At 41.4% G+C, this 25383-nt stretch overlaps 1 protein-coding gene across 2 annotated transcripts in view; it reads right to left on the reverse strand.

The window, feature by feature from the left end:
• Window positions 1–25383, reverse strand: part of SAMD8 (sterile alpha motif domain containing 8) — a 231887-nt gene that overhangs the window by 52954 nt on the left and 153550 nt on the right. For both annotated transcript variants that reach the window (XM_075349095.1, XM_075349094.1), the window contains 2 exons: window positions 16728–16845; window positions 11233–11383 (listed from right to left, as the gene is read on the reverse strand). In XM_075349095.1, coding sequence (XP_075205210.1) covers window positions 11233–11383; window positions 16728–16845 — 269 coding nt within the window. The remainder of the gene's footprint in view (window positions 1–11232; window positions 11384–16727; window positions 16846–25383) is intronic.

A 25383-nucleotide genomic window follows, 5' to 3' on the forward strand; every position in this document is an offset into this window, starting at 1 on the left:
GTGTGTGTGTCTCTGTGTGTGTGTCTCTGTGTGTGTGTCTCTGTGTGTGTGTGTGTCTCTGTGTGTGTGTGTGTCTGTGTGTGTGTCTATGTGTGTGTGTCTATGTGTGTGTGTCTATGTGTGTGTGTCTATGTGTGTGTGTCTATGTGTGTCTGTGTGTGTGTGTGTGTCTGTGTGTGTCTGTGTGTGTGTGTCTATGTGTGTGTGTGTGCCTGTGTGTGTGTGTGCCTGTGTGTGTGTGTGCCTGTGTGTGTGTGTGCCTGTGTGTGTGTGTGTGCCTGTGTGTGCGTGTGTGCCTGTGTGTGCGTGTGTGCCTGTGTGTGCGTGTGTGCCTGTGTGTGCGTGTGTGCCTGTGTGCCTGCGTGTGCGTGCGCGTGTGCGTGTGCGTGTGTGTGTGTGTGTGTGTGTGTTTACTCTCTGCTCCGCTTCCTCTTCCTGTCATAATGACATCACTTCCCTGCAAACCGCAGGCAAGCGATGTACATTACCGCAGGTAAACTGCGAAATACTGCAGGGAATAACGCAGGAAAACGCAATGAACCACACAGAATTTGCTGCCTGCGTTATTCCCTGCGGGATTTCACGATTACATTGCAGTCAATGGAGTGAAATCCCGCAGCGACGTGCGAAAAAAGAAGTGACATGCAATTGTTTTTGCTGCAGGAATCCCGCAGCAAAACATGCAGCTGTCAAATTTCGCATAGTGCGCACAGCATTTTTTTTTACATAGGTTTTGCTGGTGATTCACTGCAGGGATGTTATGAACATTTTCTGCAGCGAAACATGCAGCAAAACCGCAGGAAATCCGCGGGAAAAACCGGTAAGTGCGCACAGGGCCTAATGACGTCATTTTGGAGCAAGGCAGACAGAATAATGCAATTAAATATATAGATTGTTATATTATCTGCTAGATATGTATACTCTCTTCTCTTTTTAAATGGTATAGGGATTTGTTAGAGTGGTTTATTTGTAGGTTTTTCTATTTTGGATTAAAATAGTGGTGATAAAGATTATACATGTGTGTCCATATATCATAACATTGCCGTGTACCTGTACACGTGGGTTGCCATGGTTTCCTGCTGGCTCGCTGTATCTCTACGGGTCTGATGTATCCAGGTCATGTGATGTCCTGGATCATCTGATCAGTGACGCGGCTCTCGGGCTGGATTCGGGACGGTGCCATGGCAACGCGCGCATCATAAATGGTGCTGTGCGGCGATTGGACACCGCTAGTTTAAACTTCCCTCTCTGGTTCTAGGAGACGCCCCTGACGAAGGACTTTTTGAAGCTGAAACACATGTAGGGTGCCGGACTGTGTGATCGCTTGCCGTACGATGCAAATAATTGCTCCCTGCTTTATTGAGGTGAATATGCGAGTGCTTCAATGAATTCCTATCATGGCCTCAACAATATTATTCAGAAACTCTATGGATCCTCCTGGGGCTTGGCAACATGTTTTGAGAACATCTACTCTTGCCCTGGTGTACTCTGCTCCAGTATGGTTAAATGGCTGTCATGTAAGCCTAACTGACACTCAGCTGAACAACTCTATGCATATAATATCTGGTGCTATTAGACCTACATCTGTTCACTGGTTACCTGTGCTGAGTCATATTGCACCCGCAAATCTAAGAAGACAAAATCTCCTACTTAAAGAATACACTAAAGTAGTGAATAATGAAAAACTTCTAATACATAAAAATATTAGAGATATTACTATCCGTTGGTGTCCCCCAAGGTTCAGTTCTTGGACCCCTGTTATTCTCCATCTACACCTTCGGCCTGGGACAGCTCATAGAGTCCCACGGCTTTTAGCTTCATCTCTATGCCGATGACACACAGATCTACTTCTCTGGACCTGACATTACCTCCTTACTAACCAAAATCCTACAAGGTCTCTCTGCTATTTCATCCTTCTCTGCGCAATTCCTAAAACTTAACATGGACAAAACAGAATTAATTGTCTTTCCTCCTACTCCTCATTCAACTCCTCCACCAAGCCTATCCATCAAAGTTGATGGCTGCTCACTCTCCCCAGTCTCACAAGCTCGTTGCCTTAGAGTAACCCTTGACTCTGCTCTATCCTTCAAGCCACACATCCAAGCCCTCTTCACCTCATGCCGACTACAACTCAAAAATATCTCCCGGATCCGTGCCTTCTTTAACTAAGGATCAGCAAAATCATTAGTACATGCCCTCAATCTCCCGCCTCGACTACTGCAACCTCCTGCTCTCTGGCCTCTCTTCCAACACTCTTGCAGCCCTCCAATCTGTCCTGAACTCTCCAGCCAGCTTAATCCACCTCTCCCCTCACTACTCCCCAGCCTCGCCACTCTGCCATTCCCTTCACTGGCTTCCCATTGCCCAAAGACTCCAGTTCAAAACATTAACCATGACCTACAAAGCCATCCACAACCTGTCTCCGCCTTACATCTGTGACCTAGTATCCCGTTACCTACCTGCACGCAACCTCAGATCCTCACAAGATCTCCTGCTCTACTCCTCTCTTATCTCCTCTTCCCACAATCGCGTACAAGATTTCTCTTGTGCCTCCCCCATACTCTGGAACGCTCTACCCCAGCATATCAGACTCTCTCCTACTATGAAAAGCTTCAAGAGGAACCTAAACACCCACCCCTTCTGACAAGCCTACAACCTACAATAACCCTCAGTCCAGAATACCACTGCGCAACCAGCTCTGTCCTCACCTATTGTACCCTCACCCATTCCCTGTAGACTGTGAGCCCTCGTGGGCAGGGTCCTCTCTCCTCCTGTACCAGTCTGTTTTGTACTGTTAATGATTGTTGTACTTGTTTTTATGTATACCCTTTTTCACTTGTAAAGCACCATGGAATTAATGGCGCTATAATAACAAATAATAGTAATAGTATTACAATATAATGATTGAAATCAAGACACCTACTCATCCGAACTGCAATCACCTTGCACGAACATGAATTCAATTTAGAAGAGAAATGGCAAGAACTTTGGGTCAGTGTAGTAGACGGCGAGCTCCAAACGTTCCCTAACTTACAAAACCCTCCACCAGGCTTCAATCTACCAAGGAAAACATGGGTTACTCTAAATCGTATCAGAACAAACTCTGGCGTCTGTGCAGATCTTATGTATAAGTGGGGAAAATGTGACTCTCCAACCTGTGACTGTGGAGCAGATCGTCAAACTATCCAGCACATTGTTGAGGAGTGCCCCCTGAGATCCTACCATGGTGACAATAATGATTTCTATATTGTAAATGATAATGCTATTGCATACATAGAAAATCTTGATATTCAACTTTGATTTTTATCCTTTAGGTATTTTTCAATCATTGTCTATTGCCTGGTGTTTATTTTTATATGATGGTAAGATATACATTCATGCAATTAAATAAATGGTCTCCATTGTAATACAGGCTAAATTGGACCTTGGTTTTTAATTATGATGATCCTGGTCCAGTAAGATCTTTAATGACCCCAAGTGGTAAATTATTTAGTGTATAACGCTATGGGGCTTGATAATTTAACCCCTTAACGACCCATGACGTACTGAATACGTCATGGATCGTGTGCCGGTAAGCCCCGCCCCCTGCCACCGGTCGGCGGCGGCGAGACGCGCACATATCAGCTGTTATCAACAGCTGATATGTGTGCCTGCTAGCCGCGGGTGGAATCGCTTCCACCCGCGGCCATTAACCCCTTACATTTCGCTGCCAAAGTCTTGGCAGCGATATGTATATGGGCGCCGCCATGACAGTGACTTACCCCGCCCCCGCCGGAAGTCACGTGACATGATCACGTGACTTTCGGCGGTTGCCATGGTAGCACAGGGTCATGTGATGACGCCTGTGGCTAACATGAGTCACTTCCTCTCAATGCCGGAATACAGCCGGCATTGAAAGTGAAGCAGCAAATCTGCAGTTCTCAGCTCTGTAGCTGAGATCTGCAGATAGTGCAGAGCGATCGGATTGCTGATCGCAATAGCCCCCTAGGGGGACTAGTAAAATAAAAAAAAAAAGTAAAAAAAAAAGTTTTAAAAAATTAAAAAAAAATAAAAAAACCTAAAAGTTCAAATCACCCCCCTTTCACCCCATTGAAAATTAAAGGGTTAAAAAAATAAAAAATACACACATATTTGGTATCGCCACGTTCAGAAATGCCCGATCTATCAAAATATAAAATCAATGAATCTGATCAGTAAACGGCGTAGCGGCAAAAAAATTCCAAACGCCAAAATTACGTTTTTTGGTCGCCGCAAATTTTGCGCAAAATGCAATAACAGGCGATCAAAACGTAGCATCTGTGCAAAAATGGTACCGTTAAGAACGTCAGGTCGAGACGCAAAAAATAAGCCATCACTGAGCCTCAGATCCTGAAAAATGAGAACGCTACGGGTTTTGGAAAATGGCACAAAACGTGCGCCACGTTTTTCGGACAAGCTTGTGAATTTTTTTAACCCCTTAGATACAAGTAAACCTATACATGTTTGGTGTCTATAAACTCGCACCGACCTGAGGCATCATACCCACACATCAGTTTTACCATATAGTGAACACGGTGAATAAAATATCCCAAAAACTATTGTACAATCCCACTTTTTTTGCAATTTTTCCACACTTGGAATTTTTTTGCTGTTCTCCAGTACACTATATGGTAAACGTTATGGTTTCATTTAAAAGTACAACTCGTCCCGCAAAAAACAAGCCCTCATATGACAAGATTGATGGAAAAATAAAAAAGTTACGCCTCTCGGAAGAAGGGGAGCAAAAAACAAAAACGCAAAAACGGAAAGTGCCCGGGGGCTGAAGGGGTTAAGATCCCTGCTCAATAAGCTCTTTAGTGACCCCTAGTGGTGTATTATTTTATTGCAGCACAAGCAGAACCTATTTTGGTTTACATGCAATGTGATTCCAGTCCTTTGGAAAATTGTAAATGTATCAATTGATACATATGTATGTTGCTCCACCAATGAATTTGGGAATTTTTTACATCATTTTAATGAGTTATTTAATAAAATCTTTTGATATAGAATAATATGGGCATTTGATCGTGGTTTTTCCTCCTGATGTTTACTATGTAATAACACTAGAACGCTTCAGTATTTCCCATAAGCCAGATCAGTTACCCACACTTTGCACTGACGAGGGGCAATCACCCCGAAACACCTCGTCTGCAAATTGGGATTCTGATCTGGCATATATCCTAGGTCATATGAAAAGGCTTGTGAACACTAGAACTACTGGACTCGTGACACCTATATAGAAATACATGGTGCAAAGTAGTCAAAATGACTACCTCAGTAGTTCTAGTGTTAAAAGGCCACTTGTGACTTTTAGGATTGCTACTTCCAATAAGTGGCACTAGAGTTTGTCTCCTTTCCTGGAGAGACAATTTCAGTATTTCCCAGTGATTCTGAGACAGTTTTTTTCTTACACGTACTTCATGTTAGGAGCTAAAGTTTGGTCAATATCATGTGTTTATTTATGAAAATAACAAAAATTTGACAAAACATAAGAAAATGTTGCAATTTTCAGACTTTGATTTTTTTACACCTTTAAACCAGATTATATCACACAAAATCATTAATAAATAATATTTGCCACATGTCTACTTTACATAAGCACCATTTTTGAAAGATCACATTGTTGGTGATAAAAAAAATTAAAAGTTAGAGAAAATTTTATTTTTAACCAATTTGTTTTTATTTTTAGGGACTATGTCACAGTTGACGTGACAGTGTTTTATGTGACAGAAAATACCCAGAAGTGACACCATTTTAAAAACTGCACTAGTCAAAATCACATTTAAGAAGTGTATTAAACTTTTAGATGCTTCACAGGAACTAAAGCAAAAAGGAAGGAATATAAAACCTCAAATGTTTACAATTTTTCATTTTTACAAGGGAAACTGGAGAAAAGCGACCATACAATTTGTTGCTCAATTGCTCCTGAGGACATTGATACCCAATATGTAGTGGAAAACTACTGTTTTGGCGCACGGCAGAGCTCGGAAGGATAGGTGAGCTGTGGTGAGGTCATAAGTATGTGACCAGAAGGGGCGAGGCCTCAGCCAACAAAGCTGATATCAGGGGCACCGCCCCTTTTGATCACATAGGTATGACTTTACCACAAGTCCTGGAAGAGAAAAGTTACATCGATTGTATAATACTTATGCTAATTCTAACAGGGAGAGGGGATAACTATGAATTCCGCGCAGATATTATCTGATCCTCAGCTGCTGTCACTCAAGCAGCTGCCGATTTTATAAACTTTACTTTATGGATTTCAAAACCTAAATATCCGAGCTGACCACCAATGGCGTGTATAGAATCAGCCTGATAGTACCAGTATAGCATTGACTTTAGGTTATATAGGAAAATCATGGTGATTGGTTCCCTTTAAGGGGTTAAAGAGGCAATTTAATAAATGAGGGGAAAATGGAGATTCCCAGAGTGGTTTGCTGAACTAATATAACAGGCAATGGCTTGTTGGATTGATGCCTTTGCATGATACAGAAGAAGTATTCTTGAAGTCTTGTCCCCGCTATCTGATATAATTCTCATCAACTTGTTTAGTAAAGAAAAAAGCATTTTGAACTCAGGTCTCCCCAATTCATCTCTATATCATCTGGTTCTGGCTTGCCATGTCAAACGGCAGTACAGGGTCTGCAGAGGCATATTGTCAAGGTATCAGCAAGGCACATAGACAAACAGGACCCCCATTGCCATGTAGGGTGTGGATGATACACACCTTTGTCACGGCTTCCTCCCCCTGGTCATTACATATACTAATATATATTTCTAATTTAATAATGTATTGCTGTTTTCAACATGAGTAACTACAAGCAAGTTGGAAAGAACTCTGGAAAAAATAAGTAATTGATGCCAAAGATATATTAAAGACTTAATATATATAAGTAATATAACTATATAGGTTTCTATCAAACAGGGCAACTTATGTAGGCAGAAAAGCAGCATATAAATACAGTGGAACCTTGGTTTACGTGAACAATCCGTTCTGGGAGTGTGCTTGTAAACAAAGTTACTCGTCTAGCAAAGCAAAATTTCCCATAGGAAATAATGCAAGCTCAGACAATTCGTTCCACAACTTGTTCAATTTCCCATCCTGGTCCCCTATTGTGCCATTCCACAAACGCACACAAACACACATTCTGCTCACCTTACCTTCCATTCCATCGCCGGCCTCATGGTTCTTGTAGTTCGCTGGTACAGGATGTGTATCGGGTAACCATCGCGAGCGATGCCGCAACCTCCGCTCCCAGAGCACTGACATCAAAGGCAGGAGCCGCTTGCCCCCGATTGGCTAGCATAGCACGCTGCCTTTGAGTAGCGGCTGACAGCGGAAGTTCCTCCCTCGTCGCGATGGTTACCCGATACACATCTTGTACTGGCGAACTACAAGAACCATGAGGCCGGCGATGGAACGGAAGCTAAGGTGAGCATAATATATGTGCGTGCTTGTGTGTGTTTGTGTGGACTGCAAGAGCGGGTCAGAGCGCGGTGGATGTACGGAACCGGAAGTGTGTGCGGTATTTGCTCGTACAGCAAAGCTTGCTCGTAAACAGAGTGACAAATGAACAGCAAGCTTTGCTTATATAGCGAAATACTCGCAAACCAGGTTACTCGTAATCCGAGGTTCCACTGTATTAAGCTTTGTTCACAATTTATTTTCTCTTTGTTTGGCATAGGCACAAATGGCACAAAACGTGCGCCACGTTTTTCGGACAAGCTTGTGAATTTTTTTAACCCCTTAGATACAAGTAAACCTATACATGTTTGGTGTCTATAAACTCGCACCGACCTGAGGCATCATACCCACACATCAGTTTTACCATATAGTGAACACGGTGAATAAAATATCCCAAAAACTATTGTACAATCCCACTTTTTTTGCAATTTTTCCACACTTGGAATTTTTTTGCTGTTCTCCAGTACACTATATGGTAAACGTTATGGTTTCATTTAAAAGTACAACTCGTCCCGCAAAAAACAAGCCCTCATATGACAAGATTGATGGAAAAATAAAAAAGTTACGCCTCTCGGAAGAAGGGGAGCAAAAAACAAAAACGCAAAAACGGAAAGTGCCCGGGGGCTGAAGGGGTTAAGATCCCTGCTCAATAAGCTCTTTAGTGACCCCTAGTGGTGTATTATTTTATTGCAGCACAAGCAGAACCTATTTTGGTTTACATGCAATGTGATTCCAGTCCTTTGGAAAATTGTAAATGTATCAATTGATACATATGTATGTTGCTCCACCAATGAATTTGGGAATTTTTTACATCATTTTAATGAGTTATTTAATAAAATCTTTTGATATAGAATAATATGGGCATTTGATCGTGGTTTTTCTTCCTGATGTTTACTATGTAATAACACTAGAACGCTTCAGTATTTCCCATAAGCCAGATCAGTTACCCACACTTTGCACTGACGAGGGGCAATCACCCCGAAACACCTCGTCTGCAAATTGGGATTCTGATCTGGCATATATCCTAGGTCATATGAAAAGGCTTGTGAACACTAGAACTACTGGACTCGTGACACCTATATAGAAATACATGGTGCAAAGTAGTCAAAATGACTACCTCAGTAGTTCTAGTGTTAAAAGGCCACTTGTGACTTTTAGGATTGCTACTTCCAATAAGTGGCACTAGAGTTTGTCTCCTTTCCTGGAGAGACAATTTCAGTATTTCCCAGTGATTCTGAGACAGTTTTTTTCTTACACGTACTTCATGTTAGGAGCTAAAGTTTGGTCAATATCATGTGTTTATTTATGAAAATAACAAAAATTTGACAAAACATAAGAAAATGTTGCAATTTTCAGACTTTGATTTTTTTACACCTTTAAACCAGATTATATCACACAAAATCATTAATAAATAATATTTGCCACATGTCTACTTTACATAAGCACCATTTTTGAAAGATCACATTGTTGGTGATAAAAAAAATTAAAAGTTAGAGAAAATTTTATTTTTAACCAATTTGTTTTTATTTTTAGGGACTATGTCACAGTTGACGTGACAGTGTTTTATGTGACAGAAAATACCCAGAAGTGACACCATTTTAAAAACTGCACTAGTCAAAATCACATTTAAGAAGTGTATTAAACTTTTAGATGCTTCACAGGAACTAAAGCAAAAAGGAAGGAATATAAAACCTCAAATGTTTACAATTTTTCATTTTTACAAGGGAAACTGGAGAAAAGCGACCATACAATTTGTTGCTCAATTGCTCCTGAGGACATTGATACCCAATATGTAGTGGAAAACTACTGTTTTGGCGCACGGCAGAGCTCGGAAGGATAGGTGAGCTGTGGTGAGGTCATAAGTATGTGACCAGAAGGGGCGAGGCCTCAGCCAACAAAGCTGATATCAGGGGCACCGCCCCTTTTGATCACATAGGTATGACTTTACCACAAGTCCTGGAAGAGAAAAGTTACATCGATTGTATAATACTTATGCTAATTCTAACAGGGAGAGGGGATAACTATGAATTCCGCGCAGATATTATCTGATCCTCAGCTGCTGTCACTCAAGCAGCTGCCGATTTTATAAACTTTACTTTATGGATTTCAAAACCTAAATATCCGAGCTGACCACCAATGGCGTGTATAGAATCAGCCTGATAGTACCAGTATAGCATTGACTTTAGGTTATATAGGAAAATCATGGTGATTGGTTCCCTTTAAGGGGTTAAAGAGGCAATTTAATAAATGAGGGGAAAATGGAGATTCCCAGAGTGGTTTGCTGAACTAATATAACAGGCAATGGCTTGTTGGATTGATGCCTTTGCATGATACAGAAGAAGTATTCTTGAAGTCTTGTCCCCGCTATCTGATATAATTCTCATCAACTTGTTTAGTAAAGAAAAAAGCATTTTGAACTCAGGTCTCCCCAATTCATCTCTATATCATCTGGTTCTGGCTTGCCATGTCAAACGGCAGTACAGGGTCTGCAGAGGCATATTGTCAAGGTATCAGCAAGGCACATAGACAAACAGGACCCCCATTGCCATGTAGGGTGTGGATGATACACACCTTTGTCACGGCTTCCTCCCCCTGGTCATTACATATACTAATATATATTTCTAATTTAATAATGTATTGCTGTTTTCAACATGAGTAACTACAAGCAAGTTGGAAAGAACTCTGGAAAAAATAAGTAATTGATGCCAAAGATATATTAAAGACTTAATATATATAAGTAATATAACTATATAGGTTTCTATCAAACAGGGCAACTTATGTAGGCAGAAAAGCAGCATATAAATACAGTGGAACCTTGGTTTACGTGAACAATCCGTTCTGGGAGTGTGCTTGTAAACAAAGTTACTCGTCTAGCAAAGCAAAATTTCCCATAGGAAATAATGCAAGCTCAGACAATTCGTTCCACAACTTGTTCAATTTCCCATCCTGGTCCCCTATTGTGCCATTCCACAAACGCACACAAACACACATTCTGCTCACCTTACCTTCCATTCCATCGCCGGCCTCATGGTTCTTGTAGTTCGCTGGTACAGGATGTGTATCGGGTAACCATCGCGAGCGATGCCGCAACCTCCGCTCCCAGAGCACTGACATCAAAGGCAGGAGCCGCTTGCCCCCGATTGGCTAGCATAGCACGCTGCCTTTGAGTAGCGGCTGACAGCGGAAGTTCCTCCCTCGTCGCGATGGTTACCCGATACACATCTTGTACTGGCGAACTACAAGAACCATGAGGCCGGCGATGGAACGGAAGCTAAGGTGAGCATAATATATGTGCGTGCTTGTGTGTGTTTGTGTGGACTGCAAGAGCGGGTCAGAGCGCGGTGGATGTACGGAACCGGAAGTGTGTGCGGTATTTGCTCGTACAGCAAAGCTTGCTCGTAAACAGAGTGACAAATGAACAGCAAGCTTTGCTTATATAGCGAAATACTCGCAAACCAGGTTACTCGTAATCCGAGGTTCCACTGTATTAAGCTTTGTTCACAATTTATTTTCTCTTTGTTTGGCATAGGTTGTCCAAATGAACACCCTGTACAACCTGTGGTATACTTTTTATCTTAAAATAGATGCCCACAGGTGATGCATGCCACACTACACTTGCAGTACATAACAGGAGAAGCAGAAGCCGGTACATGCCAGGAAATCCTTACTTAATATACGTAGATCCTTACAGAGGTAAAGGGGGATAGAATACAGTTTCATATGTAATGCAAAAGTGTGCTACTACTTACATTCCGTGACAAAAAAGTTCAGCATGGTGAGGACTACAGTGTGACCACTGAACATGTAGTCTCCACAAGTGTGTACTCCAGTAAGAGTCATACCAAACCCACTCCAGATTGCAAAGGCACGCTGAAGCTTGGCCCACATATTGTCATACAGCTGAAATGACAAGTCACAGTATCGATTAGAAAACAGAGTACATTTATCAAGTGTAGGATGCAACAGAAGAAAATGACAGAAAAAGGAGAAAATTCTTACTTAATGTGGTACAATTTAGGATGTTGTTGCCATTCCTCTGTTAGACACTTCACGCAAAATTGTCATGAAACGTGAGTAAAATGTAACACTAAATCTCCCTCAAATTGTGTCTTATAAATATATAACAGGTGTAGGGTAGAGGACCTCCTTGTGGATCCTTTGCTATTCTGCCATATACTTGACACCACAAACTGTAATAAGATATAATAATATCTGTTTAGGGTGGACATAATTAATGCATTCAGAAGGTGGCAGGATAAAACAATCATGAATGTTTATTTCGTCAATACATGGTGAGTGAGGGCTGTGAGTGTCTTTCTACAGTTAAAATGATCAAATACAGTATCAGAAGGTTAATTTCATGCATGTTAAAAAGTAGAAGGTTTTGGTACCGTGTTAGCCAGTTGAAAAATGAGTGATTGCTCTCAGTGAAACAAAATTAAAAATTTGTAGTTGTGACACCTTTTAATGGCTAACTAAAATAAAAATAAAATATGATGTTATAAAGCAAGCTTTCGAGACATCTCAGGTCTCTTCCTCAGGCATGGTATGACAAAATATCTGAAGAAACACAAATATATACACACAAAACAGGGCAGAGCGATGCATAGTAAAAGGACATTTAAATAAACAAACACTGAGCTTGGAAAGTGAATCCTTAATTAGCTTTGATTAGTGGTGTGAGTTTTATTGTCCCAATATCCATGTAGGATCAGAGGCACGTTGCCCTCGTAGTCTCTGGAGCTGACCTCTCAGATTTTGTAATGAGTCATAAATCCTTCTGAGAGATTGAGTCCTGTGTCCACAGAGATGGTGATGAATTTGTATTCCCAGACTCTGCAATGGCTCTGTAATCTGAAGTTGCCTTTTAATATGACAACTTTCATGTGGTTTATGTTGTGTCCTGGAGCACAGAAATGTTTGGCCACAGGTAAAAAGTTAAAAAGTAGTGGCAGGGAATTAACAATAAAAACACAATGCTAGCCTCTAAGTGTTGGTAATGAATATTTCTTTATTAAAGAAAATAAATAAAAAAAAAAAGATAACACAACACAGATAAGAGAGGATTAGTGATGGGCGGACTCGCAAATAACCGGGACTGGTGGACCTACCTGGATTAAAAAAAATCAGTTTCCAGCCTGGGATTGATCCCAGATATCTGGCCGGACACCGGTCCCCATATAAGTCTATATGGACCAGACTCCAGCTATTAAAAATAGTGGTAGAAGGGATAGGGGGATAGGAGCAGGCGCACTATACTTACCGAGGCTTTGGGTCAGCTGTAACTGCTGCAGTGGCCGCACATTTACTTCCAGGCTTGAGTATGAACTTAAATGCATATTCACTACTTTCCCTGCCAACCGGCGTCTGTGATTGGTTGCAGTCAGACACGCCCCCACCCCAAGTGGGAGCGTGTCTGATGCTTTCAATCACAGGCGCTGTCTGCGGGACTATCATAGTATAAAAATTAACAAAAAAATTGGTGTAGGGTCCCCACATATCATACCAGCATGGATAAAGCATACGGCAGTTGAGGCGCTTTACCCAGCTTCTCCCGATTGCCCTAGTGCGGTGGCAATCGGGGTAATAAGGGGTTAATGTCAGCCCACAGCTGTAAAGCACCTTGTAATGCTCCTGTAATGCTCCTAGGACAGAGTAATCCTATTGCTGCATATACACTATGGAAAGTAACTCGGGACTACAGAACAGAAGAAGGACTTGGGTATTCTCATTACAAATAAGCTGAGCAGCAGCACTCAATGTCAAACAGCAGCTGCAAAAGCAAACAAGATGTTAGTGTGTATAAAAAGAAAGATTAGATCCTGTGACCCCAATGTATAGTTACCCCTCTACAAATCAATGTAAGGCCACATCTGGAATATGGGATCCAGTTTTGGGCTTCCAGTTTTAAAAACGACATTCAGAAGTTAGAGTCAGTTCAAAGGTGGGTATAACTAGACTGCCACAAGGAATGGAAGGCCACACATATGATGAAAGTTTAGAAAAATTGGATTTGTTTAGCTTAGAGAAAAAAGAGGTCTCACAGGAGATCTCATTTATATGTATAAATACATGTGTGGTCAATGTAAAGGACTGGCACATGACTTTTACTTCCAAAGACAATACTAAGGACCAGGGGGCACTCACTGCGAGTGGAAGAAAAGCGATTCCGGCAGCTAAATAGGGTATGGTTCTTTTCAGCAGTCAGATTGGGCAATGCCCTACCACAAGAGGTAGTAATGGCAGATACCGTGTTTTTCCAAAAATAAGACACTGTCTTATATTTTTTTTGCCCCCCAAAAAAAGCGCTAGGGCTTATTTTTGGAGGAGGTCTTATTCTTGGAGAAACACGGTTGGGGGTAAGTTTACCCCCCAAAAAAAGCAGACCCCCCCACTTCCCAGGAGACTCATACTCACCAGACCAGGACGTCTGCGTGGTTCCCAGGTCCTCCTGTGATCTCCAGTCGGTGCTGCACGCTGTCCTACCCTGCTGCTAGCTGATACGCTGACACACACAGAAGATCCCAGACACACAGAGCAGATTACACACAGACACACAGCAGATCACAGATATACACAGCAGATCACACACAGCAGATCGCAGGCACACACAGCCGATCACAGATACACACAGCCGATCACAGATACACACACAGCAGATAGCAGATATACACAGCAGATCACACACAGCCATCACAGATACACACAACCGATCGCAGACACACACAGCCGATCACAAATACACACAGCAGATCACACACAGCCATCACAGATACACACATCCGATCGCAGACACACACAGCCGATCACAGATACACACATCCGAACGCAGACACACACAGCCGATCGCAGAAAAACACAGCCAATTGCAGACACACACACTCACACACACACACCACATCACATCACATCACATCACATCCAGCACTTACGGCAGCAGGGAATGAGAGCAAGTCACGTGTCCGGCCGCAGGTCCTGTTCGTCGCGCTGCACTGCACTGCCTCTCAGGATTCTCCCGGCGAGAAGAGATCGGTGTCACTGGATGAGGTGAGTGTGTATGCGATCCGATGTGTGTGCGATCCGATGTTTTTGTGTGTGTGTGTGTGTGTGTGTGTGAGATTTGTTGTTTGCGTGTGAGCCGATGTTTGTGTGTGCGATCTGACTGTGTGTGCGATCCGATGTTTGTGTGTGAGACCTGGTGTGTGAGTGTGTGTGTGTGTGTGTGTGTGTGTGTGTGTGTGAGCTGATGTGTGCGGGTGTGTGATCACTGCAGGTCCTCTGCTCGGTGTCGGGTGAGTGATTGCCGGGTGCCGCTGTGTATAATGAAGTGTCCTGCAGTATCTGTATCTTTTTTAGCTGCACGGACACTTCATTATTGATCCGGGACTAGGGCTTATTTTGGGGGGAGGGCTTATATTTAAGCCTTCCTCCGAAAATGCTGAAAATCCCTGCTAGGGCTTATTTTTGGAAAAACATGGTACTTTAACAGCTTTTAAAAAAGAGCTGGATGATTTCCTCAGTACACACAACATTGTTGGTTACAAACGATTTAATGACAAGATAGATATAGAATTGGTGAAGGAAGGTTGAACGAGATGGACCTAGGTCTTTTTTCAACCTATGTAACTTATCTATGGCTAATTAATGCTATCCAAACAATTACAAATACCAGTATCTGCAAAATAAAAACGTTTATTAATCCATAAGATATTAAAATGACAGACACTAGCACTCTTAATAGTGACTAAGCGTGTGATATGCTTGAGACGCATAAACCTGCTAGTGTGTCATTTTAACCCCTTCACCACCAGGTGATTTTCCATTTTTTTCACTCCCCTTCAGAGAGCCATAACTATTATTTTTCAACAATCTTGCCATACGAGGGCTTGTTTTTGCAAGGACGAGTTGTACTTTTAAAATGATACAATAAGTTTTACCATGTGGTGTAATGGAAAATGGCAAAAAAAAAAAAATCCAAGTGCGGAAAAATTGCAAAAAAATTGCGATTGCTTGATTGTTTTTGGGATATTTTTTATTCACAGTGTTCACTATATGGTAAAACTGATGTGTCGGTATGATGCCTCAGGTTGGTACGAGTTCATAGATATCAAACATGTATACTTGTACTTTTATCTAAAGGGTTAAAAAAAAAAATTCAGAAGTTTCTCAAAAAAAAAAGTGCACTTTTTGCACCATTTTCCGTGACCCATAGAATTCTCATTTTTCGGGATATGGGACTAAGTGATGGCTTATTTTTTGCGTCTCAAGCTCTCGATTTTAAATAGTACAATTTTTGCGCAGATGCTAAATTATGATTATCTGTTATTGCATTTTGCGCAAAATTTGCGACGACAAAAATCGTAATTTTGGCATTAAAATTTTTTTGCTGCTATGCAGTTTACCGAACAAGCTAATTGATTTTATATTTTAATAAATCAAGCGTTTCTGAATGCAGCTATACCATATGCATGTATATTTTTTTTTAAACCCTTTAATTTTCAATGGGGTGAATGGGGAGTGATTTGAACTTTTAGGTTTTTTAATTTTTTAAAACTTTTTCTTTATTTTGCTAGTCTTCTTAGGGGACTATAAAGGATCAGCAGTCTGATCACTCATTCATTTCTCTTGATCAGAACTGCACAGCTCAGAACAGGAGAAATACTCATCTTTTGTTCCAGGCAGCACTCTGTTGCCTGTACCAGGAAGCAAGTCACGATAGCGACAGAAGTCATCACATGACCCTGTGCTACCATGACAAGCATCGGCTCCCCGTGATCACGTCACGGGGCATCCAATGGCGGCCGGTATGTGCGCATTACCAGCTACAATTATTTAAATTGTGCTCACATTTTGACAGCGAGATTTAAGGGGTTAACAGGCTCAGATGGATTGCGGATCCACCTGCAATGCACATGTCTGCTGTACAAATCAGCAAACATGTGCGGGAATCGCAGCAGGCTCAGCGCAGCAGCTGGTGATGATTACACCTTCATGATTTAGGATGTACAGGTACGTCCTCTGTTGTGATTGGGCTAATATCATACAGATTAATAAATGTGTTTTTATTTAATTTTGCGGATGCTGGTATTTGCGCTTTTTTGGATTGTATTGCACAGTAGCCGGCCTGTCCGTTCACTGCACCCAAAGAGGCCACCATCTATATTTGAAACCTGGGAGCTGATGCAAGCTTTTCTTGTATGTGTTTTGACTAATTAATGCTATACCATTTTAAAAAGAGTCTTACCTTTCCTGAACACTGCAAGTGTTCACCAGGAACAGACAAAGATGTAACAAACATAGTTACGCATCTCAAAAGAAAAACTGTTCCCATCAAGCTACAAAGTCGACGTAAAAGGATAGACCTGGAAAAGAAGAAAACAAGATGTAAGTTGTATGCACTACACCGTGTGCAGAATTATTAGGCAAGTTGTATTTTAGAGGATTTATTATTGATCAACATCTAAATGCTCAATCAACCCAAAAGACTCATATCAAAGCTTAATATTTTTGGCAGTTGGAGTGGTTTTTTTTTTTTTAGATTTGCCTATCTTAGGAGGATATCTGTTTGTGCAGGTAACTATTACTATGCAGAATTATTAGGCAACTTAATAAACAACCAAATCTATTCCAATCTCACTTTTTTATTTTCACCAGATAAACCAATATAACTGCACAAAATTTAGAAATAAACATTTCTGACATGCAAAAACAAAACCCCAAAAAATTAGTGACCAATATAGCCACCTTTCTTTATGATGACACTCAACAGCCTACCATCTATAGATTCTGTCAGTTGCTTGATCTGTTTACGATCAACATTGCATGCTGCAGCCACCACAGCCTCCCAGACACTGTTCTGAAAGGTGTACTGTTTTCCCTCTCTGTAGAGCTCACATTTTATGAGGGACCACAGGTTCTCTATGGGGTTCAGATCAGGTGAACAAGGGGGCCATGTCATTATTTTTTCATCTTTTAGACCTTTAAAGGCCAGTTACGCTGTGGAGTAGTTGGATGCATGTGATGGAGCATTGTCCTGCATGAAAATCAGGTTATTCTTGAACGATACCGACTTCTTCCTGTACCACTGCTTGAAGAAGTTGTCTTCCAGAAACTGGCAGTAGGTCTGGGAGTTGAGCTTCATTCCATCCTCAACCTGAAAAGGTACCACAAGTTCATCTTTGATGATACCAGCCCATACCAGTACCCCACCTCCATCTTGCTGGTGTCTGAGTCGGAGTGGAGCTATCTGCCCTTTACTGATCCAGCCTCTGGACCATCCATCTGGCCCATCAAGAGTCACTCTCATTTCATCAGTCCATAAAACCTTTGAAAAATCAGTCTTAAGATATTTCTTGGCCCAGTCTTGACGGTTTATCTTATGTTTCTTGTTCAAAGGTGGTCGTTTTTCAGCCTTCCTTTTTTTTATTTCAATTCATTTTTATTAAGATTTTACATAATACAGGTTATACACCGCAACAAACATGCGGACAGTTGAAAAATTTGTCCTATAACAGCATGCCAATAAAATTCAAAGTAAAGTCAGAAAATTCTGCATAGTAGGGTTAGGGCATACAATTTGCAACATAGGAAGCAAGGGTAGGGATGATAGGTAATAAGATAACAGGTCCACCAATCAGGACTGGAAGGACGAGAATTTGGACACCACCCAGGGGGACCAACGATTCCTTATTTTATTTTTGGTAAACAGATCTGAGGTCAGAAGGAGCTCGTATTAGTAATGTTTATTAAGTTTTTAGATAATTTCCAATTTAGAGGGGATAGTTATTTCTCTCCAGTGGTCTGCCAGACACATATGTGCTGCTATTAGAATGTGTGATACAATTGGTCTCAAATCGCCAGGGAATATATGTAAACCGATCCACAAAACCGCTAGCGGACCGCTCAAACTTCCAGCCAGGCCTGTAACTTTGGTAGTAATGTTAGACACTTCTTCCAAAAAAGGCAAGATGAGTGGGCAATCCCACCACACGTGCCCTAGGGAACCAACACCCAAGCAGCCCTTCCAGCAGGATTGGGGATAGGAACCACGGAATTTGGAAATCTTCAGCAGGGTGTAGTACCAGTCAAAGTGAACTTTCTTAAGCTGCTCAAGATGATTGATACAGGAGGAATATTTCTGCAGGTCGCCAGAAGCGGACCACCATTGGTCTGGGCTTGGAGAGCAAGAGCCCCTTCCCAGCGCCTCATATACGATTGTTTAGGACTATTACCGGGGGAATTAAACACTTTATATACTACTGAAAGGCCATGTTTTTGAGAGGAGGAGAAACTAAAAATTGCTGTATTGGCGAGCAAACAGCATGAATTTAAAAAATGCCGAATTTGCAGATACTGGTAGAAGTTATTAATGTAAAGGCCAAATTCATCCATTAGGACAGAGAAAGGTTTCAACTCCTGAATTAAGAAGATATCTTTCATGACCATAATACCATTCCTCACCCAATTGACTAACGTGAAGCCATCCACATGAAGCTCCAAGACTCTAATAGAGATAGACTCAGATTTAATCACCTGACGAATAGAGACCAGATCAGACCAGTAAGAAAATGCCACTTTCATTGTCTGCAGGGGAAGAGAGGGGCCAAAGGAACTAAGTACTCGCGCCTCCAATAGAAACCTCCACAAGCACCTATTTGTGAGTACTAGAATCATCATACCACTCCCTTAACGCCTCTAGAACCGCTGCTTTATGGTACAAATAAAAATTCGGGACCCCCAGACCACCATGTGAATAACTATAAAATAAGGTAGACATACCAATCCTAGGTTTCTTTCCTGCCCAAATAAATCTGCTCACAACTGCCTGCAGGAAAGAGGAAAAACTCTTGGGGAACCTAAAGGGAAGACAGCGGAATAAATAGATAATTTTTGATAGGAACCTCATCTTAACTATCTGAATGCGCGCCCTCCAGGAAAGGGGTAAATGTATTTGATTGTCTATGTCCTTTCATATGGAATCAAGCAGAGTATTAAAATTCTGTTTGACAATATTGGAAAGTTTACAAATCCTTAGCCCTAGGTATGAAAAGCCATCCTGGGCCCAAGTATATGGGACAAGTGAGAAGATTCTATCTCTAACAGATGGTGGAACATTAACTGAGAAGAGAACCGATTTTCCTTCGTTTAGCTTGTAATATGAAATCTTAGAAAATTCAAGGAGAGCGTTTTTGATCTCTATCAATGATCTTTCACTATCAGTGCAAGAGAATATTACATCGTCTGCATATAGACCGATCTACAGGGCCTATTTTAACTCCAGAGATTTCCGGGTTGAGCCCAATGGACTCCGCCAGGGGCTCCATGACTAAAGCAAAAATTATAGGAGAAAGGGGGCAACCCTGGCGGGTACCATTAGTCAGGTCAAATCTATCAGAATAGAAGCCTGCTGCACAGACCGAAACATTTGGTTTTTTTGTATAAGGCCATAATAGCATCCTTTATATTACCAGAGAAAACAAATGTGTCCAAAATGGCATCCACATAGCCTCAGTGTATCTGGTCAAACGCTTTTTCCGCATCTAGGGATAGGAATACACCAGGGTTACCAATGGACTCGTTTTTCAGCCTTTCTTACCTTGGCCATGTACCTGAGTATTGCACACCTTGTGGTTGTTGATACTCCAGTAGTGTTGCAGCTCTGAAATATGGCCAAACTGGTAGCATATGGCATCTTGGCAGCTTCACACTTGACTTTCCTCAATTCATGGGCAGTTATTTTGCGCCTTTTTTGCCCAACACGCTTCTTGCGACCCTGTTGGCCATGAAACGCTTGATTGTTCGGTGATCACACTTCAAAAGTTTGGCAATTTCAATACTGCTGCATCCCTCTGCAAGACATCTCACAATTTTGGACTTTTCAGAGCCCGTCAAATCTCTCTTCTGACCCATTTTGCCAAAGGAAAGGAAGTTGCCTAATAATTAAGCAACCTTATATAGGGTGTTGATGTCATTACACCACACCCCTCCTCATTACAGAGATACACATCACCTGATTTACTAAATTGATAGTTGGCTCTCAAGCCTATACAGCTTGGAGTAGGACATGTATAAAAATTATCATGTGATCAAAATACTCATTTGCCTAATAATTCTGCACACAGTGTAGGTTGATTGTGTATTTTTCTTCTTTTTATCACTCCACGTTTGTCCCTTTAAAATAAAAAAAGTTTATACACATTCACCTCCCATGCCATGCCGATGCTGTTCCAGCTGTGCTACCACTCGCTCTCCTGGGGCTCCTGTTAGGTTGCGCCCAATCACCTCCATTCACTGTCCACACTGTAACCCCTTCACCCCCGGGCGTTTTTCCGTTTTTTTTTTCCCTCTCCTTCTGAGAGCTGTAACTTTTCAGTTTTCCATCAATCTTGCCATATAAGGGCTTGTTTTTTGCGGGACGAGTTTTAATTTTAAATGAAACCATAAGTTTTACTATATAGTATACTTGAAAACAGCAAAATAATTTCAAGTGTGGAAGAACTGCAAAAAAAAAAAAAAAATGCGATCGTACAATAGCTCACCATGTTCACTATATGATAAAACTGATGTGCCAGTGTGATGCCTGAGGTCGGTACGAGTTCGTACACACCAAACATGAATAGGTTTACTTTTATCCAAGGGGTTAAAAAAATTCACAAGGTTGTCCAAAAAAAGTCGTGCACTTTTTGCGTTATTTTCCAAAACCCGTAGCGTCTTATTTTTCGGGATCTATGGCTCAGTGACGGCTTATTTTTTGCGATCATTATAAGGGACTATAACGATCAGCACTTTGATCACTCTTCTATAACTCCAGATCACAACTACACAGCTCAGATCTGGAGAAAAGCTGCTTTAGGCCCTGTGTGCACACTGCGTTTTTACCCGTGTTTGTTTGCGTTTTTGCTGCAGAAATTTCTTGAGAAAATGGTTGTAACCTTTCTGCAGACATTCCTCAGCAAAACCTATGGAAAAAAATAATTAGCTGTGCGCACGCTGCGTTTTTTTCTTAAGAAAATCTTTCAGTAGATTTTCTTGAGAAAAAGAATGAGCATGTCACTTCTTTTCTGCTGGTAACTGCGTTATTCATTCCATTGACTGTAATGTAATCATGAAATCAAGCAGGGAATAACACAGGTAGCAAATGATGTGCGTTTCATTGAGTTATTCCCGCGTTATTTCACGTTTTTCGGGACAAAGTTCATCACTTTACTGCGTTTTGCAGGGAAGTGATGTCATTATGACAGGAAGAGGAAGCTGAGCAGAGAGTAAACACACACAGATCACACACACAGACATACATAATACACATACATATTAAAAATAAACGGAAAAAAACCCCAAAAAAATAAAAAAAAAAAAACGTGGGCTCCGCCGTATTTTTACCGTCCAGCCAAGGTAAACACAGCGGCGGCCCAGTATTCTCAGACTGGGGAAAGCGATGGCCAGGGTTAATGCCCTGCAGCCGAGAATATAAGCCCGCTGCTGCACCGAGAATGTCGCATCCATTATGTGACAGTCCCGGCTCTTACTGATTGCCGTGATGCAGTGGCAATCAGGGTTATAACGAGTTAATTGCAGCGCCTCGCTGCCACTAAGTCCTAGCTTAATCATGGCAGCTTCTATGAGACAGCTTCCATGATTAACCCGTAAGTAAAGTGAATAAACACAAACATCGAAAAATCCTTTATTTCAAATAAAATAACAAAAAAGCCCCCTCTTTCACCACTTTATTAAACCCCCCCAACACACAGCTCCGGCGTAATCCACCGAGGTCCCACAACGCTTGCATTCAACCACCTCTGACACATACTCAATGCAGCCTCGTTCAGTGAGAATGCAGCAGGAGTAACTACAGGTCATCTCTCGAGAACTCTAGTTTGTCCTCACAGAGACTTTATCTATTGATTGATTGATCTGTCCTCTATCTATTGATTATCTATCCATCTGTCTATCCATCTATCTATTCATTATCTATTTATCTATCAATCTAGCTATTCATCTGTCCATCTTTCTATCGATCCATTATCTATCTATGTCTATCTATCAATCTATCCATTATCTATATTATTTATTGCTGTTAAAAAACATTAAAAAACGCAGGGACCAACCTGCAAAAAAACCGCACCAAAAACGCACCAAAACGCGGTAAAAACGCACGCGTTTTTCGGTGCGTTATTGGTGCTTTTTTTAAACGCAGGTTCGCTAAACCTTCACTCAAGAAATTTATTAAGAAATTTCTTGAGAAAAATCCTTTTTCTTGTGCGCACATAGCCTTAGGCTACTTTCACATCAGAGGTTTTTTGCCAGTCGGCAAAAAAACGCAAAACGCATGTGACCGGATCCTGTGGATTGCATGTGCAACCGCAATTGTTATTTTACCGGATCGTTCTGCAGCGGGACACAGAATGTATCGGCCGGCACTGGAGTCAGCTGACTCCTGATCTCACACCCCACACACGCTGCGATGGATACAGGTTAACAGCAGTCACTGGCTGCTGCCGATAACGTGTGACCGTGTGCGGGCTGTGTGGTCTGGAGTTCAGCCGAGTGCAGATCAGCTGACTCCAGTGCCGGCTGAACTCAGCTGACCGCACACGCTGCGATTGATGCAGGTGGTCACAGAACAAGTAAATGACCAACACTGGAGTCAGCTGATCTGATTACTTGTTCTTCTGGCTGTGTGGTTAGGAGTAGGGATGAGTGAGCAGTAAAATGCTTGATGGGCGAAGCCCATTTCTATTTTTCTTTAATTAATTAAAAAAAAAAAAAAAAAAAACACAACCCTAACCCTAGGAATAGGAATTAAAAAAAAAAAAAAAAAAAAAAAAACAACATGCGTGGGCTCACGCTGCATTTTCTATTGCTAAGGGTAACCCAAGCAACTGCTAGTTGCTAACCCCCGCTGCTTGGTGTTACCTTCACTGGCAATGGAAAATCCAGGGAAGCCCCCTTTTTATTTTTTAAGTTTTTTGCCCAAAAACTAAAAAAAAAAAAAGACAACGTGGACTAGGTACAGCTGGCAGATACGGGCTGCCCCCAACCCCCAAGCTGCCTATTTGTACCCGGCTAGAAACCAAAAATATAGGGGAAGCCCTTATTTTAATTATTTCATAAATTTCATGAAATAATTAAAAAATAAGAAAAAAAAAAAGCCAGGTACAACTAGGCAGCTGGGGATTTTAATCCGCAGCGCAGGGTAGCCCAAGCTTTCTGCTTCCCCGCGGCTGCGAAATGCAGTCCGCAGCCACCCCAGAAAATGGCGCTTTCATAGAAGCACCATCTTCTGGCGCTGTATCAACTCTTCCAGCTGCCCTGGTGACGGGTGGCTCGCTGGGTAATAAGGGGTTAATACCGGCTTTGTTTTACTAGCTAATATAAAGCCCGAGATTCTTAATGTCAGGCCAAGTTTGACCCAGCCATTAAGAATCTCCAATAAAGGGTTAAAAAAAGATATCACACAGAGAAAAAATAATGTTATTGAAAATAAATATGGCAGCAAATATCATATAGGAAAAACGGGTTTTATGCCGTGCTAAAAAAACACTGATGTCAAGAAGATAAAAGTAATCTCTTATTTATTTTAGCCAATCCAACGCGTTTCAGAGACAAGGACCGTCTCCTTCAGGAAAAAAAAGAAATCATACATGCAGCTTACAGACTGGTTACTTATAGAAGAATCTATACTGCCACATTAGCAGCTCTGACGTCAACACCCACATGGTATCAGAGTGATGACTCAGACACGTGGAATGAGCTGTAAAGATCATGAAAAACGAAAGGAAACAGCAAGGAAAGAAAAAAAAAAAAGAAAGAAAGAAGAAAAGGGGGGGGGTGATTACCATTATCATATATAAGTGCACAATAAAATGATTCATAATATAAGTGGTAATCACCCCCCCCCCCCCCCCTTTGCTTTTTTTCTTTCTTTTCTTTCCTTGCTTTTTCCTTTCTTTTTTCATGATCTTTACAGCCATATAAAGGCTTATTTTTTGCGGGATGAGCTGTACTTTTAAATCATAAGTTTTACCATATAGTGTACTGGGAAACAGCAAAAGAGATTTCAAGTGCGGGAAAAACTGCAAAAAAATACGATCCCACAATAGTTTTTAGGATATTTTATTCACTATGTGATTAAACTGATGTGTTGGTGAGATGTCTCAGGTCGGTACGAGTTTGTAGACACGAAACATGAATAGGTTTACTGTTATCTAAGGGGTTAAAGAAATTCACAAGTTTGTCATAAAGAAGGGGCGCTCTTTTTGTGCCATATTCTGAAACTCGTAGCGTTCTAATTTTTCGGGATCTATGGCTCAGTGACTGCTTAGTTTTTGCATCCTGATGACGTTTTTAACTGTACTATTTTTGAGCAGATGCTAAGTTGTGATCGCCTGTTATTGCATTTTGCGCAAAATTTGCGGCAACCAAAAAAGGTTATTTTGGTGTTTGGAAATTTTTTCACTGCTACGCAGTTTACTGATCGGATTACCTGATTTTATATTTTGATAGATTGGGCGTTTCTGAACACGGCGATACCAAATGTGTATATTTTTTTATTTTTTAAACCCTTTAATTTTCAATGGGCCAAATGGGGGATGTTTTGAACTTTTAGGTTTTTTATTTTTTTTTTCCAAATCTTTTTTAATTTTACTAGGTCCCCTAGGGGAGTATAATGATCGCTCATTCATTTCTCCAGATCACAGCTACACAGCTTAGATCTGGAGAAAAGCAGCTCTCCTATTAGGCTGTGTGCACACGTTGCGTTTTTTACCGCGGAAACGCTGCGTTTTGAACCGCAGCGTTTCAGTGGCAAATTGCATGCGTTCAGCTTTCCCAGCAAAGTGTATGGGAAAGCTGAAAAATCAGTGCACACGCTGCGTTTCTTTCCGCAGCGTTTTGGATGCCAA

Source organism: Anomaloglossus baeobatrachus, chromosome 5 (genome assembly GCF_048569485.1).
Source record: "Anomaloglossus baeobatrachus isolate aAnoBae1 chromosome 5, aAnoBae1.hap1, whole genome shotgun sequence".
NCBI lineage: Eukaryota > Metazoa > Chordata > Amphibia > Anura > Aromobatidae > Anomaloglossus > Anomaloglossus baeobatrachus.